Here is a 20290-nt window from a genome sequence, read left to right as displayed (position 1 = left end):
ATTCTATTCTCTTTGTTGGCAAGCTCATTTTTACACGTATTCATACCTCACATTGTTTCTATTTCAAAAAAGAAAACCATGACATGTGAATGAAATTTAAAAGTCTTCAGTAAAACAAAAAAAACTTTTAAACGGAATGATAACCATTACTATGATTCAAACCACGTGTTTATCTATTTGCGTATTAATAGTGTTTAACAACCGCAACAACAACAAATACTTTAAAGAATTTCATTAGAATGTTTATGCATATGTATATGGATAAGCATGTACAAATCGAATATATGTATACATGACTATATATAAGTCAAATACAGATAGTAACTCATCATTGATCATAGGAGGTGTGGTTAATTATTAACACATTACAATATAAACCAATATATTCTCATTCATAATACATTCTATCAACAGTAAATAAAACGATCGATTGAAGTCAACACATTGACAACATCAAGATTATGGGATCTGTGAGTTTTCATATGATTATAATGGAAAATTTAATTTATTCTACTTTATATTTAAAAGGAGATTTATTTGAATAAGTATTGTTTATTTCAATCTTTCCATTTATGTTTAGGACTAAAATTGATCCATCTCCTATTAGCATATGTGTATCCTGTACAGATTGCTTCAATATTATCTTAAGTTATAAGTATTATATTAAAGTTTTGTATTCAACATGATATAATATCAATATTGAGAAACTACAATAAACTCAGAAAACATGTATATGAACTTTCGTCTAAATTAGAGTGAATAGTTTCATAGTATTTGGGCTCCGAGTTGATGTAAGACATTAAATAGGAAGAATTTCAGCGAATGAATTTGAAGGAAAGTCCAACGTTTCGCCTGGCAAGGGAAACATGTTTAATATTTCCTTAAGAAGTCACCAGGAAAGGCTTAGTTTTATGAGATCTGTATTTATTAATATGTTGATCAATCTACTTAAAATAATCAATCAAATATTATAGGGTATATCTAATTGGGAAATATGAAATTTTAAGTTCAGAACAAAATAATTAAATCAACAAAATAGTTTTAATCAATATTGGAAAGTATACTCATACCCTAAGGTTTAACTCAATGAATACTTTAGTAGACTCTTCATATATATATATATATATAATCAAAAGGAGTTTTGCGGAGATTTTAATGATTTTATATAGTTGAGATCATGAACCCATTGAAGCTAGATTAACATAGAAAACCTGGAAGCTCTGGACGGCCGTTTTGTCCTATTGTGGAAATTAATTATTGAATTATAAAATTCATCGACTGAATTTCACTTAGATTTATCATTCCATTAATCATTGAATTACTTACTATACAACAAATCTTGTTTACATTATATTGAATAAATGGTAAATATATTTGTCTCTTTTTATGGTTATGAATTGATTTTTTGTTTTCAGTAAAAAATTATATTTTCTTTTTAATGTATATCTCTTTTATGTGTAAGATTACATAATGACTATGTTGGCTAACTCTGTATTATTGAAGATATTAATGATTCAATGAGTTAATTAACATGATAAAATGGTAGAATTAGGTAATAATGTAGGTAAATACATAGTTGAAATCATGAGTCAATGGAAGCAAGACCACCATGGAAAACCTGGAAGAACTGGGCAACCGTCTAGCTCCAATTGGCTCATGATTTCAACCATAAAATTACTGAAATCTCCACGAAAGCCCCTTGTGGTAGGTAATTAAATTTAATTTGGTTATATTTCTCAAAATGATTATGAAAATACTGTTTGGAAAGGATTACATTTTGTGAATTATTTATCTGAGTGATGAAATCATAGATTTTTTTGAAACCAGGAAATAAGTACACAGAATTAAGATGTTCTTTTTTTGACTTTTAAAACTGAATCAAATGCATACTAACTTTTACCTATAACTAATTGATTAATCTTGCGAAGTCTTACTCATTCAGTGTTTATAGTAATAGCAAATAATATAAACGATAATCTGTTAATCTCCCTTCGGGTAAATTATTTTGATAAACAGTAATAGCTCATATTATAAGCTGTAGTTGCCATCATTTATAGAAATCATTCTGAAGAACCATTACAAAACATGAAACGGTGTCTGAGAAATTTTGATATTCATACATATTTTACGCTCAATGGTACATCACAACTGCGTTAGAACTTATTCATCAGAAAACAAACAAACGTTTTAGTTTTTTGCCAACTCTCACATTGTTGACTAGTACCTCAGATTCTATAAATTATGGTAAATATTGTTAAACGGATAATAAGAATAATTGATTAGCCATGAAAGAAATCAATGAATATTCAATAGAACATGTTGTCTTTAATGAAAAGTGTATTTCTTCCAGAATGTGCTTTATGATAAACAACTGATGTAACATATATACTCAAATAATATGATAATGTAAAACAATTTTAAATTAAATACGTTCATAGTTCATTAAAATCGTAAGCATGTAGGTTCAAATGACCAGAGACAGATTCAATAGTCTAAAGATCTAGCTCATTTCATGTTTATTTTAGTTTTTGTCATGCCTGATCAATTAACACCAAGGGAGTGTTTCATTTTTTAACCTAAATAATAATATCCGTATTCATTATTTGGAAGATATCAGAATTTCTTTTTAAAATAACTTCTCATAAGGATCTGTACTTTATGACATTGAATTTTCCCAGTTGAGTTGTATGTTTATAAGGTAATCATCTGTTTAAAGCCCTATTCATGAAAAAGGGAGGAACTGACAGAATCTTCAGCTAACGTTAACAGATTAGATTGTAATGTGATCTCATTATATACATGTACATTTTAGTTATCTATAAAACCAATTTAATGTTTTACTGTGTGATTCTTCATTACATTATACATAAGTTTATGGATTAATATTTGTCTACGTATCTGTGGACTGGTGAATGAACTGACCACTATAAATAAATAATATATTTATATTATTCCGTTGAGTAGAAAAATTAGATTTTCTGACGTTTCGCAACTCATCGGAGGCCACTTCTTCAGAAAATAAATAACCAAATCAAAATTAATCCAAGTTTTAATTGTAATTTGGTTATCCATTCTCTGAAGAAGTGGCTTCCGATGAGTTACGAAACGTCAGATAATCTAATTTTTCTACTCACTGGGATATTACAAATATATTGTTTATTTATAACAATCTACCCAATGCTCAATTTATTCGACATTATCAAGTCAAACCTTGGTGATGATACCTACGAACTCACTACTAATTATCCATATATTCTTTACTCGTTTTCTGTGCCAGTTATTTCCAAGGTCATATTGACAGTTACTAGTATTTACCGAAGTGAGCAAATATATACTTTTTTTCAGTTTTACCACACTAGATTACATGACTCCAAAGAATTTAGCTGTTTCGTCGAGATTATTTCATTCAGTGAATTCGACTTGTTTTGATTTGAAATTGTTCCCGTCTATTTGCACATTAAAGACTGAATACGTTTTATGCTCTGAACACGATGTCACTTTTAATACTTCACTGTATTCTGTGTAAACAGATATGTTTTCTAACAGAGGTTCATTATATATTCAGTTTTTAATTTTGCTGCATAATTGACATTCTACAGCATATTTATGCTTTGGTGACTTAGGTTTGGAGCAAACTGGTTATATAAATATTTATGATGGTTCTAATGAAAGTAAGGATTTGATTACTGTGTATCCTTTTTTGATACCTCCCAGTTTTATACACGTATAACTTAGATTGCGTTACTTGATTCCATTCACAACTTAGACTTACTCTCACAGACAATCATGTTAATTAAGGATTAGTATTTCCTTTCATTTTTTTAATGAATTTATAATATAATCTGAGGAAGGCATCAGTAGACTATACTAAATTTTGACACTCAAGAGTTCTTATGGATTATTTGTGTTAGTAATAGACCAATCTCATATCAGTTACATTTGAGGTAAACAAGGTTGTGACTTCAAAAATGTCATTGATTTGTCATTGTTACTTTTAAAACAGCCTAAGGTTTCATATTGTCATTTGACAATATTATGTTACTGGTTTGAATATACACGTATATTAAACAAGAAATGGAATGTGTCGTTATCATTCTTAGTTGACATTCTAACTTTTGCTCATGTGCAAAATGAGAGATATGAAAAGATTTAGTCAATTACTTGTATGAATCATAAGGGATGGAAATTTTCTTTCTCATAATATCATTTACTAAATCTATATAATTTTACTTCTGGTTATTTGACATGTGTATTAGTTTACTGGGAAATAGAGAGAGGTCAAGTGAAAAATTACCCTGAAACAATGAATACCAAAAGCATGTCACGTAATCATCTAAAAGACAGTCAGTGATGCTAAGATTATGGTAGTTTAGCAACGAATGTTCACTTGATGTGTATGAGGAAATGAGGGACTGGATACTGTATAAACAAATAATTAATAATTAGGAAAGCGAAATTTTCAGGGCAATAATAGCGAATGATAACTAGTTACGAAAATTAGGGAAGGGATTAATATCACAGTAAAATGAGAGACTGAATATTTCACTTTAGTATTTTGGGCTTGAGCTTTAATCGATAGACCGGCAGTCTCTGTAATAGATAAGCCTTTTATTTGTACCCTCCCTCTATCAAACCGTATCGATGAATTTGAAGGATGATGATGATATGGCAGCATGTCCAAAACTTAAGAGGTATTTGAGAATTTATTTATTGATGGATCTGCATAAACCACCAAACAACCAGGCAGGGCAATATTCAGCGAAGCGTTTTCTAAAGCTCGCTTCTAAAAGCCAAAATATTGTTATAAAAGAGCACATAAACCAAACAATACTCATCAGTGTTGTTCCAAGTGACAGATTATCCTTGTTACGTTCAGGAGTCAAGGCGTAGCTGAAAAGGGCAGTATAAATTTGAACAGAATACGAGATTTTTTTCAAAGATCAAGAAGGTCTTCTTTTCAAGATCTATTCAATAATCTTGAAGGTGATCTAATTAGCACTGTAGTCAGTCTTTCATGTTACAACGCCGACGTTGTTACTGTCGATGGTTCTAGGTTACGCATTATTGAAAAGTATCTATCAGAGTTTATTCAATTTGTCTTTGACTATATTGTCGGTATAAATTAGTCAAGCCATAAATAAAAGCGATTTAATGGAGTTTCTTATCCAGCCCTACTGTGCACAAATTCAAATCCTTGAAATGACAGGTTCAGGTTGGTTTTCTGTGAACTGATCTTTGTGGTAAGCCATCTGTTATTCTATTTAGGACATACAGAATGTAAGATTTCAAGTTCTATCCTGATTCTTGTATGAACGTAACTGAATAAAGGTAGCTACTGAACATCTGCAGGATATCGCTGATTTCAGTACCTTCGTCAAACTTGTTGGAATTACTGTACATCAGAATTGTCCTACTAAAATAGCATCTAAGAGTTCATATTTTCAGCCAGTAAGAGGCAAGGGCCATTTTTAACTATTATCACCTATAGATTATCAATAAACTCCGAACTTGGTTACGTACACAGGTCACTGTTGTTAGTCAAACCCTAATGAAACCAAATTCTAAACACATGAGTATTATTATATAAGATGAATTGTAAAGATCGTATTGTGCCCACTTCGAGGATTTTTAGTTTTATTTTGATGAACTAAAATAAGATACTTGTTTGACGGTTACTAGTTCTTAACGATCTCTCTGTAAATATTAATTCATGATACAAAATACCCTCAAAAATATATTTATTCTTTAAAAAATTCATTCTTAAGATGTTTATTTGTTTATTTACGTTTTCAGGGTAAAAAGTTCACAAAATCGTTAACACTTTCTGTATTATTGGCGTGTTTAGGATCATCCTTTACAATTGGTTACAATTTAGGAGTATTAAATTTGCCAGGAGAGGTAAGTCAATTACATGTTTAAAGAGGAAAATGATTTTTTTCAACATAATATTTGATAACTAAATGACCTTGAGAAGTGACTGAAACAATTCAAAGTATTCGGTAAAGTTGTCGATCAAGAATGAAAAATTAAATTGTGTATTCTAGTTTAATTCAATTCATTCATAAAAGATTAATGATTGAGTAGATACTGAATTGATGCAGTCTATATATATTATTCGTTTTGACAGACGTTTATCAATCAACTCATATTGACGATTCTATGTCTTAATGAATAACTAAAATGTAGAGCCAAGCTTTAAACTCATACATCATACAAAATATGGAATAGACAATAAGGTTTGTTAGGCGAATAAATATGTTAGTACATTCTGGCAATGAAATGATTAGTACATAATGTATGTTTGAATAATGGTGTAAATTAAACATGATTTTAACACTGGTAATTGTGAATTAGAATAAAAGTAATAATATTTTCATTGAAAATTTAATCACTATAAGTTAATGTCAACTTTCACGTTCCAAACGTTCAAGAAACATCTTGTATCTAGGACTTCTCATCATTTTCCTAGCCAGGAAGCGTTTGATGACTTAATATTCAAGTGGGAATTGCAATAGAAACTTCAATTGAAGTCGTAAATTTCAACATTTTTAAAATGTTTCGACCTAATTGTTTGGATGAACTACAGTGATATGTTAATAACTCATATTTCTGAGTAAATTCGAAGGCTTAAAACGAAATGTTTACTAAGACATGTAATCCAACATACCACGGATGAAACGTTACTAACCAGTTGAAAGCTAATTTTTACAAGAAAATATTTATTAGTTAGTTACTATGATGGCATACAATATTGTTAACAGTAAAAATTTAACTACTTCTGAACTGAATATAATTTGAAATAATGAGAACTAAGTTGAACATTTCGTGTATAGCGGTTATTCGAATTCTACAAGTAATTGTCTCAATCATATTATCAATAATAATAGACAATGATGATGATAATCAAATAAACCTCGCATGGAATTCAAATAACCTGTATTATTTAATTTTCATTTGTAATTCATTGTTCATTTTATAATCGAAAATATCTTGATTAGGATAATATTTCATGTTTAACAGTTTAGTTTTCTGATTCAAAAGTCATTCTGCTTGAATTTCAGGATTATTTGAAGTATAATTCTCTTGATTACGTAACATATACTACGTGGATTTTATCATTGAAAAACACTTTTAATCTTTTGTTCTATTTCTATATTTATACAGAATATTAAAGAGTTCTTATCTCGTACTATGTTGGGTAAAAATGCGAGTGAAGCTGAAAATACAGCAAATCTTGTGACACCAAGTTTCTTATATGCTCAAGTTAGCACAGCTTTTGTAGTAGCTGGTGCAATTGGAGCTTTCAGTTGTGGTGCTATAGCTGATTGTTTAGGAAGGTAAATAACCGTTTAATGTAATTATAGTTGGCGAGACTATAATTTACAGACGAACCGATCAGATTTAGGATATCAAGTCTTGGATTTTGGTACGACATTCATTCACTCATTTAGCTAAATATTGTTTTAGCATTAGACCTGATGTCAGTTCGTGATGAAAACATTAAATCTTATTCCTAACCCGAACGTTAAACTGTAAATTACAATCCTAATACCTCACACTAATCTGCAACCCTTATGTAACTCTAGGAAGTAGGTGAACATTCCAATCTCTTTTAAGCGTTGCTCAAAGGTCGTCAACAAATTATAGTCTCACCTTATAGATTGCTAACATTGTATGATGATTATTTGATGACACTGTTAATAGTGCGCACTTAAACGATCATGTTGATTCAAACTGTAACGTTGTCTAATCCAAATGGCCTCCTTTATTGATGACTTTGGTTTCAACGTTTGATTATTTTGAAAATGATACAGTAGAACCGGAAAAGATCAAATGTTGCGTTCGTGTTATAAATAGACAGAAATGTTTTTTTCCTAAATCGATGTAAGGATATATATGTGGTTAAAGCTCGATTCGGTTGATGACATACTGCAGAAAAGTTTGCTCATTAAATAGGCGAAAAAATCACATCTTTTCTGAAAAGTTATCATATCTTAACCGCGTCATAAAATAACGCAACACTGGTCAGCTTTCAAAAGACTTTCGCCTAATTAAATATGACTATCCTTGATAATTTCATAATATTGCTTTATATTACTATAGACTACTCAATGTCAAGATGACTTATGAATACGATTGTACAGATTAGAAAAATGCCATCGTCAAGAAGAAAATATGCTTTACTGAAACATCTTCATACTTTGAACCAATCGATGCTACTTTTCAGTGACTTACACATTTTTCAAATTGGTCCAAAACTATATCATTCATGTTTACTATTTCGTGTTGTTTATTTTTGTAAGAAAATTGTTTTTATAAAACAATAACTTCACTTATAAATGAATAAAATGATGTTCTCACTATTTACTTTAATAGACGAAATGGTTTGATAGTAAACAGTTTACTTGCAATCATTGGAGGAATATTAGTTGGTCCGTGTGTAGCATATAGTCAACCTGCATTACTATTTGTCGGACGTGTTTTCAATGGATTCAATTTTGGAATATCAATGGGGATAGCACCAATGTATCTGACAGAAATAGCTCCCTTATCTCTTCGTGGTGGAATCGGTTCATTGCATCAGCTTGCTTTAACTATCGGGATACTTGTATCCTACTTAATGACATTAACATACACACTAAATACACCAACTTTGTGGCCTATATCTGTAGCTGTTGGATCAGTTCCTGCATTAATTGCATTAATTCTTTTACCTTATTGTCCTGAGAGTCCACGTTTTTTATTTATCAAAAAGGGAAAAGAAGCAAAAGCACGTAAAGCCTTTCAACGACTTAACTGTATAGATGATATCAATGAAACATTTAATGAAATGAAAAGAGAAATGCATGAAGCTGAAAAACGACCAAAATTCAAATTTTTCAGACTTTTCACTCAAAGAGATTTACGTATGCCAGTTTTAATTGCTTGTATCATACAAGTATTTCAACAGCTTTCTGGAATTAATGCTGTTAGTTTTGAACCTATTTATTTTTATATAAGTTTATCATAAGTAATTTAATTTGTCAACAATTTTGACGAAACGTTATTAATCATAGTAATTAAGTCCATTGGTAGAAGTGGTAGATTACCATCAATCATATATTTATAAAATTAATGAGTCCTTTGGTTAACATTATTACGAAATTAATTTTCATATTATGCTACTTAAAAGTCAAAGATTACTTACTTACTTCCGTTACCCCTCTTAGAGGAGCATAGGCCTCCCACCAGCATTCTATATCCAACTCTGTCCTGGGCAATCCTTTCCAGTTCTTTCAAGTTGTTATTCATCCTTTTTAAATCTGCTTCTATTTCTCGGCGTAATGTGTTCTTTGAAGTTCCTCTTTTCCGCTTCCCTTCAGGATTCCAAGTTAGGGATTGACTCGTGATTCAGTATTGTATTGTCAAGTTCATAGAATGAACTTTATAACATTATAGTGTTGTGTTATATAAGCTTAAATAAGTCATGCTAGTGAACTAGAACATGTAATATGTTTAAGAAAATTTAAACTTCTACACATGTTACTGGATAAATACATGGAAATTGTGTCATTTGTGAATTAGAAAAGTCATTTACTAAAGGTTAGGACGATACTTTGTAAGGTATCAAGACATAGTCAATCTAACATCAATAAAATAAATCATTTGAATAAAATGCATAGTAGGTGAACACTCCCTGGAAAGTGGACAATAATAATAGTATTAATAATAATGATGTCGTATAATAAGAGACGTATTGACAAAATTATTGTGGTAATTTATGTTAATCGGGAAATGTGAATGTGTATATTAAGAATGGAGCAGGATAAAAGTAAAGATAAAGAAAATTAGGGTGGAGGTAAGTGGTTTACATTGTCCAGTTTAAGTATATGACGACCCAGTCGTAGATCAAGGAAAAAATACAGAGACGGAACATATCACTTTCGGACGCATAAGTAAGGTCTTCAGAGATTGAAACGGACGACTTCAACTATATAGTGAAGTCCTAATCCTAACTTATCATCGATACGTTATGTAAGTAATGGTTTATATCTTAGTGGCGTGAAATGTCCTGTCAAAAGATCACTTAAGTTGACATAATAAAATGTTACCCGTTGTGTTCCCTTTAAGGTCAAGATTTAGATAAGGAGTTCTTTGATTTACCTTATCGGTGTTTAGCCTATGTTTCTGTGATGATAGATATCTTTTGACAAAATCATCTGGATAACAATTATTTATAGTGTATTCTTTATTTTTTACATATATGTATACTAGCAGAAGAACAAGAAGTTAATAAATAGTTGATACTAAACCGACCAAGCTATCTGACTGGAAATTAAAGCAATACATAATTCACAGAAAGCCAACAAAATAATTAAATTCATATATTTTTACGAACTTTAAATTTTATTATCTGGTTTTCTCTTTCAGGTAATCACTTATTCTTCCACAATGCTTAAAACTGCTGGGATTCCACTGGTGTATATTCAGTTTTGTGTAGTTGCTGTAGGAGCAATTAATGTGTTAATGACTGTACTTTCGGTATATTTAATTGAACGTGCCGGACGTAGAACTCTTCTTTTATGGCCAACTGTACTTCTTGCTTTTTCATTATTATGCTTAACAATTTCAGTGAATATAGCAAGTTCAACAAAGGATCCAACAACAGCTCGAACAGCTGGAATAATTTCAGCTGTTCTTATAATTCTATATATTTGTGGTTTCGCTTTAGGTTTAGGTCCAATTCCTGGTGTAATTGTTGCTGAAATATTCAGACAAGAACCAAGGGCTGCAGCCTATTCTCTAAGCCAAGGAGTTAACTTATTATGCAATTTATTGGTGTTATTCAGTTATCCAAGCATTAATGTGAGTGATAAATTTCATAAAATTACATTCTAAAGATTCAAGTATGATTTAGACATTCTCTGTTTCTGAATGTATTCGATAATGATGATTAAAGTTATAAGAAAACATGAATTGGAATAAGATTTTAACTCATAAAATTTGAGCTGGAAAAGTGGTCATATTATGAAACGTCATCACTCATTTAATGACCATTTCCCAAGTTCACTCGGATCATTATTTCAACATTATAACTATGATGTGTTGAATAAGACTGTCGTATAAATTCTGCATAAATAACGTCAATAACAACTTTGAACTGAATACATCTGAAAAAAGGCTTAACGAAGATAGGCGAATCTCACTTTTAACACTTATTCCATTTGATTAGTTAATAAATGATTACAATGCTATTGTGGTGTGTGCTTTGTATGTGAACAGATATAAGTAGTATGTAGCAGGAATGGGTAGTGGAATGCTTACCAACAGGAGATTGAAATAAAAAGAACAGTAAATAAAACGGAGTGCAATTGGAATAACAAGAGAATAAGAATAATAGAGTATGTTAAGAACGACTTAACGAAAATGTACAATATAGGTATTTAATGTATGATTTATATATTTTATCAAGGCGGTGTGTGATTTTACACATAACGGTAAGCGGTTTTCCCTTACTTGAGTCTTCATCCACTACTCTATGACATAGTTGAAAGCTGTTGTTAGTTCGAAAAGATGAAAATCTTATTCGATTTTCATCGATTTAAATTAATTCAAGGGTAAATTAACTTGCGGTTATTTACTTGTATCTTCCCATGGTTATTTAGGACTGCAGTTGATTCCACTGCTAGCCACTATCCATCTTTGTTTATAATTCCAGGGTATTTATTTCGAAAAACGTCGACTAATAGGTTAGTATGATAGTACTAATCACAAAATTTACTAGGTAGATTGAGGTAACTTAGTCATCATTTTATTATAAATTGAACTCAACTAATCAAATTTACTAAATTATCATAACTATGCCTGGCTAATTAGTGTATCCAAAATTCATTGCATGATAACTTCACAAAAAATGTGTCGAAACACTCAAATCTTGTGGATCAAAATACAAACAATGATTGATTAATGTCAGTTAAACATCTGAATATTCAAAGTGATCGATTAGAACAGTCGTACTACAACGATTTCATACGTTTTTACTGAACATATAAAAATTAAAACAGTTTGATTATTGTAACATTTTATTTTATCAGCTAAAGCATTCAGGGGGTTATCACTTGGATTGTTTACTTAGCTGCTAGTTAATAAATGTATCTCATCTTGATGGACAATAAAGACAACTCCAGACTATAACATGATAGGTAAATAGGAACACTCAAACTATATGTAAAACCAGGAAAAAAATGATTACGTAGGTTTACGAGGAAGTACATTTTGATTGATTTTCAAAAGAATTGAAGCGTTTAAACAATCTTACTGATTTTCATGATTATTCAAAAGTTACGTCAATTGAGAATACGTATTTTCCAGAAGATTAGCATGGAGATAAAATGTATTGTCGGAAGATGAGTAAAACGGTTCTGGAACTGATAGTTTACTTCTCAAGGAATGTAGTGCAAAAATATTGATTATTTCGCTTATAAAGTTTAAAGAATGATAAATCTTTTGAAATGCCGTTGAACTACACAATACTTTTAATACAATACATTTTTACGTCTAAAACGATAGGTAACTTGGTTTTTAGATCACTATTTACATACAAGTAGAAAGACATACATTTGTAAAGTATATCAATCCAAATAGTAAATGTCTGAAAATAGAATAATCATATGATTATTTATTATACTAATGAGAAGACTATTCTCATACTTTTATGGTGTAAGTCTATTTTTAAACAATGAACGACATGAATTAAAATTAGTTTTAGTGTTAAAAACATGTCATTTACAAATGTTATAATGACTGATACGAATATAAAGCAAACCATTTCCGTCGGGGGCGATTAAAAAATATCAGCATTGTTATTAACAGTTACTAAGGAAGCTATTCCAGTCATACAGTATACTTGTAAGGTAGGATTTTAGTTATCAAAACACATCATATTTATCTTCCAAACTAATGGAATTTGTTCAATTATTCCTATGTATAATATGAAATACATTCAAGTCAATACGTAATTATTCTTAAATTGTATAGTTTACATTGCGAGCTAGTCTTAGTTAGAGAACTATTGACAACCAGGAAACACTGGGCATCTATTCGGTCTAGAGTTAGGGTTGATCAGGACTTTGTATCTTACAACAATCATCAAGTAGTCATCTATAAGAAAGTACTCCACTCTTAAATTGCTTGAACTTGATTAATGATACATGACTATTAAATTAATGACCCACCCCATTTTCATTTCATTTAATGTTATATTGATTGAGCTTATCACTTTCAATTTTTATTTCTAGCGCTATTTTTCTCTCTCTTTTTTCTTTTTTTTCAAAGGATGCCATTGGTGGTTATTCATTCTTACCATTTTTAGTTATCGTTATTATCTGTTGGATATTTTTCTTTTTATATATGATTGAAACAAAGAATCGTACATGTGACAGTAATGCACGAGATTTAGCTACAGCAAAAGTTGTCGCTTGTCAACGTCCATCAAGATTAACTTATAAAAATGAAGAACCATTTTACTCAGATGAATAAAATGATTTTTTTTGTTGTTGTTGAGAAAACTGAATTCTTACAACCCCTCCCCCCCTAAAAAAATAAAGATAGATTTTTTTTATTTTGTTAATCATTTTAAAACTGTAATCTTTTGTTTTGTTCGCAAGTGGTATTATTATTGATATTATCACTGATTTTCTTTATACTTTCTTTCGACAATATACGTTTGTTTGTTTGTGTGTTGTTTTCTTTGTTTTCTGAGAGAGAATAATTCCTTAATTACACACTTATCTCTATTGCATTTTCTTAATTTGTTTATCTTAATAAAATTTAATTGGGAGGGAAATACTTCAGATGATCTTGTAATGACAAATAATGCGAATATTTGGCAGTGATATTGGTTCTACTGTAAATAATAATGATTACATAATATCCAATGATTTTAATTTATATTTTAATCTTAGATACACATTCTTTATTGATTTTTATATTAACATTTGAAACAACAACAAAAAAAAAACAGAAAAAAGGTAATTTTTTACTGGTTTTGCTTTTCTTTCATGAAACATTCGATGAAAAACCCGATTTCACATTTGATTCCTTTTTTTGTTTTTTTAAAAATTATTTTATGATTATTAATAAATATTGCTTGTAGAGTGAATGGAAAGTTATTTCATTTAACAGTCTAAGAATATATATACATATCAGTTAGTCAGCTACAACGTAGGACCAGGCACATATGTGCATCAGTCCAAGTTGCCATACCGCGTTAGCATAAGAAGATGAACACCAAATTCACAGAAGTAATTAATTTAGTGGTGGTAATATATAAAAGAAAGATTGTATATAAGGATATAGTACAAGAAGAAAGACAGATATTAAGCAATTTTATTCTCACAGTTTAAGGGAAGATAAAGAGTGTATACGTCTCCGCCATTGTGATTGACTCTAAGATATGTTACACAGAGTCTCCAACCATTGGTTGTGATAGTCACGTGGACCCCAACCGAGTAGTCTGCATCTACCAACATGGCTCAGACTAGAAATTAGTGACTTGAAGCACTGATGCCACGTTTTGGTTTGGCCGCCCCTAACTCTCTTCCAACCATCCCCAATACTAGTCAGCATAGCGCGATGTAAATTGTGTAATATACATATATTATAGAAAAAGAAAATATATCTCACATTATAGATTTATTTGATTGACCTTTCAACTTTTACAATTGGCTACAAATTATTTAATTGATTTATAGAACTATTAAAGTAGTGTAAAATTGAAAATATTACCATCTTACAAATAAATTTGAGTTATGAAAGGATGAAATGTAATTTGTGATTTCTTCTAATTTTATGTAAGTGTTGTTTAAAACATACTACTTAAATTAGTAGCTAATTTGGAATTTGTCTGATTTTATTAGTTGTATATATATATAAGCTAAACATTGTGCTTTATAGAAGACGAAGTAGAATAATAAGATTTTAAACAAGTTTTGTTCCATACGAAATAGCCAAATGACAACCCAATTATTAAAAAAATTGAACTCTAAGATATTTTGAAAAGTCCTCAATAAAAAAAAGTAAACGTATGACTTTGTGCGCGAAGATGGATAGTGGCTAGCAGTGGAATGCGGGACGCGCGTTTCGTCATATTCGGGACTTGTCAGATGGATGCACCTGTATCCCAGATTTGATGTTCACTCTGGGACTCAAACCCAGTACCTTTCGCTTCAAACGCCTGGATTCCCCTGCTAGCCATTATCCATCTTTGTTTACAACGCTTGTGAATTAAGGCTATTTAGAGGCAATACGCACAGTATGCACATATGCCAATTTGAGACTGACCAGTTTCAGTCCTAAAACATCAATGGGAAGATTCAAACAAACAATAGTAAGTGAATCGTATGACTTTGTGTTCTTTGAATGTAGCTACTTTTATACATACATGTAAATGGGTTAGTATAGTTGGTGAAAAGTAAAAGTTAATTTCCTGTCTTTATGTATGTTGTTAGGAATTGTCTTATGTACTTTGTGGCCACTTATACTGAATAGAATTAAGCAAATGTTGAGTACGCAATCGTTCTTACTCTACACCTATTAATGATCAGATTTCGCTTGTCAAGAACACCTTTTGTTTCGTTAGTGAAGGGACATAAAGTCTAACTGATTGAGTTCGATATGATACACTCTTACATAATGATATCTGAATAAAAGTTTTCAAATAATGATAAGTTACTTTATTTAGTTCGATTTGAACAGTACTAAAACTGAAAATAGATTTATCCGCTGTCGTTCGTAGCTCTTCCACGTATGTCCACTCTAATGCTTTTCTTCACTTGCTCGTTTGCTTCTATGTATTCGGGCCCCCAAATGCCCTGGTACGGCAGAGAGTGGAGAGAATCCGCCCTCTCTCTCGAACCGCTCTCACACGGCTGCGGGTATACAGCCTCTGCCAGGGAAGTCCTACTCACTGCCTTCTCGTGGCATTACTGTTATTTACGAAATTGAGAGGAAGAAGAGCGAATGTCCGGCGCTTTCACCGGGTTGGTGGACACGGAAAGTCCACCTAGGGGAAGTGGAAAACCCTGATTCCAAACCAATGGTGCACATGGGCTCCAGTATCCTGAGGCAATAAATGGCGTATAGACCAATCGTCGGTCACCGGTTACCATGGGACCGCATCTCCTCACAATGCTCCACCACCTCGTGGATTAGGCCTTTAGGTCAAAGGCTCCGGGTGTGGCCTCCTAAGAAAACCACTTGCTACGGTTTGGGCACCCGAGCAGTATTATAGCCCTCACGCAATTAAATGAAATGACACATCCTGTGTGGCGGATATATATCTGGCGCTCCCATGTACTAATATTTATGTGTTCAAATAAATAAATAATAAAATCTGTGTATTCAGACTGTGATCCATTCCTTAAGATGATACTTGTTGCGGCCCAGAACCTTTTGACACGTTGAAGTTAGTGTTTCTTTGATCCCTTTCCAGTTGTCCTCCATAACAGTTTCCTTTTTTGTGAGTAGATTTGTAAGGTATGGAGCGGGTTGTTGAGAGTTATCTTGAATTTGTTGAGTTTTTCAGTATCTCGAAGGAAGGCTGTATTCGACCTTTGTACTGCTGTTTCCCTGGCTGTCATCCTGTTTCCCTGTCATCCTACATTTTGTGCTTCTTTGGACAGCATCACAGCAACTCTCTGAATGTGTGAACAATTATCCTCTTCGTGATCGGACTACAGCAGCATCTCTCCCTTACCTTATCTTTTCTGTCCAGCTTGGGTCTAATGGATTTCGCTGATTCCGATAATCACTAAGTTGTATCTCTTCATTTCCGTAACCGTTTGACTGCTCCTCCTGATCTCTTACATTGTCTGAACTTTCCATGTACCTACATTAATTGTTGCTCTCGTTGTTATAAGGGGCATAGACTTCGTGACTTCCGAAGAATATTGGCTTTCACTATAAGACTTCACGCTTCTTCTGAATGAAGATCCTTCATGTCGGAGGGCAGATATTAAATGGATTTAATTATTTATTCTGGTTAGCGTTTTTAGCGATGTTGTTTTCTACGGGATGGGATCGCTGACAACATTCCAAACCCTCCTCGTTTACCTGAACATGGGACAAATAGTAGCCCTAGAAGGACTACAGGCAGAGTTATGAAGCGCGAAAATTTCCCTAACACAATCTATTCAGAAGAACAACTAAGAGCATTACTTTAGGAGATAAGCTAAAAGAGGAAGATAATATAATAAACTTCACAACATTTAACAACTTTCCTAAGAATATTATTAAAAACATGTTAAAACAAAACTATCCTTCTTTAAATAACAATTCTAATGAAAGATCTTGGATTTGTACTGTGATTTCACCTTACAGACAAGATAGTATGGAAATATAACGGATATTGAAAGCGTACAAAATTAAAGTTTTCTATAGGACAACCAGCATTGTACGCAACTCTTTAGTTAGAATAAAAGATAACATCCTTTAGATAAAATTGTAGCAACAGATTAGTTTATGTCGATCACGATACCTTCTATATTGGAGAGTCTTTTCGTGATATTCCAACTCGTGCCAAGGTACATACTATTTTCATTACCAAACAGATGGATATTAAAAATAATAAAATAATTCAGAAACGTTTTTCCAACAATAAGGAGTGGCAAATAGCGGAAGCGTTTCATATTATGCTAAATTCCCTTGTCTTCAATAGGAAAGAAGACCTGAATATGCATCCAACCTGGACTATTTATCCAAACGACCAAATTTTTCCTCATTTATTTCAACCTTACTAATTCATACTACAAATGTATACATTTTTCATGCCCACATTCTGACACAAATTAATATAGTGACACGCCATACAAATCTGCCTGAACCGAAAAAATAACTTGAAATTAACTTGCTCAGACTTAATATGATTTTGATCATAATAAAAATATTATGCCTTAAGTTCTTTATACTATTTAAACTTGTATTAATTTTATTTCGGTTATTTATTCACTTTGAAGAGGTGGCTTACGTTAAGTCACGAAACTCCTACTACTTCTACTAATCGGGATATCACCAAGAATACATTTATCGTTGATTATTAAACAATTTTGTATGGACAATATAATATAAATACACTATAAATAATATGGATATACTTATCGTGAGGAAATAAAAGGAAATGACGTTTCACTCAGGTTTTTTACAGTGAAAACTAAGATTTTTATTATCGAATTGTCTCATACACTTGTTTCATAGATTGTGCTAAAGCAACGGATATTTTGCCTTATTAGCTACAAATTAATGTTAAATATAATTCATAAGATATTTCATACCATAAAATGCGAAAAACCCGTCAATGTCACTTCAGTAACCAGCTGAGTCCAATAATTTGTTCAGTGACTTGTATTACATTTCAAATACGTAAATTATAATTTGACGTCACCCTGGATAATTGTGTTAAATCGTAAATCTTTGTAAAAAGTATTAGCGTACCTAGTATACCAGATACAAATGAACTGCTTTTAGCGTCCAATGTTACAAGCTGTTAGAATATACTACTGAATATGTCTATTGCTTTAGGAAATTCTTCAAAGAAGACTATACTATTTCACAATCAGCCTTCTACCAAAAAGAATTAGGCATAATAACCAGTAAATATTTTTCCAGGTAGTTGATTCATAGGCTTTCAGGTTTATCTGTTGCCTAGAAAACGTGAACTGTGTAATTTGCTTCCCTGTTATGGTATTGTATATAAAGATTTTTATTTACGTTGGATTTCTTAGTCACATTGTGTTAGAATGTTTCTTGAATACATCAGTGTGCTTAATAAAGAAAAGGTATTGCTCCTCTTTTTCAATCATCCAGGGATTCGGGAAAGACAATTTTGATATGTTTTATTTAGAGTTCAGATTTACTAAACATATATCATTTCATACTTCTACGAAGAAACTTATGCATATAATATCATCCATCGGCTTTAATAATAGATATGTTCAGTACGTGCATTGAACTTTAACGTTTTGTGATGTTCTCTACTTGATTACGACAGAATACGATATAGAAATAACAGCACCAGAACGTGCAGAATTTTACAGTAAAAATAATCAGAAGATAGAAGAAGCAGGGGAAGTGGTTATTGAGTAAGAATCAAAAATGTTAATAATATTAGCTATAGAATGATTATAATTCAGTCAATTAACAAGGAAGCAAGTAATGCTATTATCCTATCGTAGCATGCTACATTGATATTTTAGAAGGCACTATCAAGTTCTGATTGAATAGAATCTCTTTGGCTCCATTAGAGCTTTTGAAGGCTTTATTATCCTTTTTAAAGCTGTCTTAACAGGTTTCCATCTAGACTTAAACTTTTTAAATGTCTAAAATCTGTATCAGTTATAATGTCTGTGTCCGTTTAACAGGTAAATTCGATCATTAACATGTTTATTTAATTCCAATTGTATGTATATTCTTTCACTCACTGATGCTCAATATGAATAATTCAATGTCATCAGTATATTAAATAAATTACTAATTGATCAATCTATATTGTACAATCAGTTCAATTTGCATTCATTGGCCTCTCAATATATCTTTATATAACCAACTGGAAATCCACTATCCATGATTATATTTCCAAATGATATTTGATTTCATTTGATTTTTTTGGTAGTCAGTTAAGATGAAAAATTTATGTGGTCAGTTCTGTTTACTACTAAAATAAAAAAAACGTCATGCTTTTACTGAGTTATTTGTTGACGTCGTCGTTGTTGTTTTTCGTTTTTACTTCCTGATTATTTATTTGACCCGATTTTAGGGACATATTCCACATTGAAAATAGAACTCAAATGACTTCAGTTGAAAGAAAAAAAAGAGAAAAGGAATCATGAGATCCTCTATGTTGTGGTTTCTTGAAATCTAATCAAGTTTTTTTCTTTGTGCATTTAAACTGAAGTAACTTTATATATACACACAATAGAAATGTTCATTATGGTAAATTGTTGTGTTTTGAATAAACCGACTAGAAATGAATGAGTATACATATGAAAATGTATGAAAAACAGAATATTTTCTTATTTGATCTTTTCTTTCTAACTATTATTATTATTTAGTATATTGTTTATCGGTTTTGTAAACTATACTAATGTTTTATACATCTGAAAGTAGGTTTCAACACAGACTAAGTCATATTGTATAGTTAAATAGAATAAGCAATCAATACAAGAAAAAAGTTAGTAACTAATGATGTTTGACACAGTTACAACATGAATGGTGATTAACTGACATTAATTCAGTTTTTTAAATAATATACAGAAAT

The 20290-nt window shown here is 31.2% G+C and overlaps 1 protein-coding gene across 1 annotated transcript; it reads left to right on the top strand.

The window, feature by feature from the left end:
* The first annotated feature begins 334 nt into the window (after positions 1–334).
* Positions 335–14146, top strand: Smp_105410 (putative glucose transport protein). Its single transcript, XM_018795817.1, has 6 exons — positions 335–470; positions 5794–5898; positions 7165–7337; positions 8377–8968; positions 10411–10845; positions 13315–14146. Exons 1-6 carry the CDS (start codon positions 462–464, stop codon positions 13516–13518), a joined length of 1518 nt encoding a protein of 505 aa, XP_018650092.1. The 5' UTR covers positions 335–461; the 3' UTR covers positions 13519–14146.
* Positions 14147–20290: the final 6144 nt, after the last annotated feature.

The sequence above is a fragment of the Schistosoma mansoni genome, chromosome 2 (genome assembly GCF_000237925.1).
Source record: "Schistosoma mansoni strain Puerto Rico chromosome 2, complete genome".
NCBI lineage: Eukaryota > Metazoa > Platyhelminthes > Trematoda > Strigeidida > Schistosomatidae > Schistosoma > Schistosoma mansoni.
This window is presented reverse-complemented; position numbering and strand designations above follow the sequence as displayed.

Excerpts from the sequence above, each read along its gene's own strand:
- Smp_105410 (XM_018795817.1), top strand. Across the intron at positions 5,899-7,164 it reads TATTAAATTTGCCAGGAGAG|AATATTAAAGAGTTCTTATC; the intron begins GTAAGTCAATTA and ends ATATTTATACAG. Across the intron at positions 7,338-8,376 it reads ATAGCTGATTGTTTAGGAAG|ACGAAATGGTTTGATAGTAA; the intron begins GTAAATAACCGT and ends TTACTTTAATAG.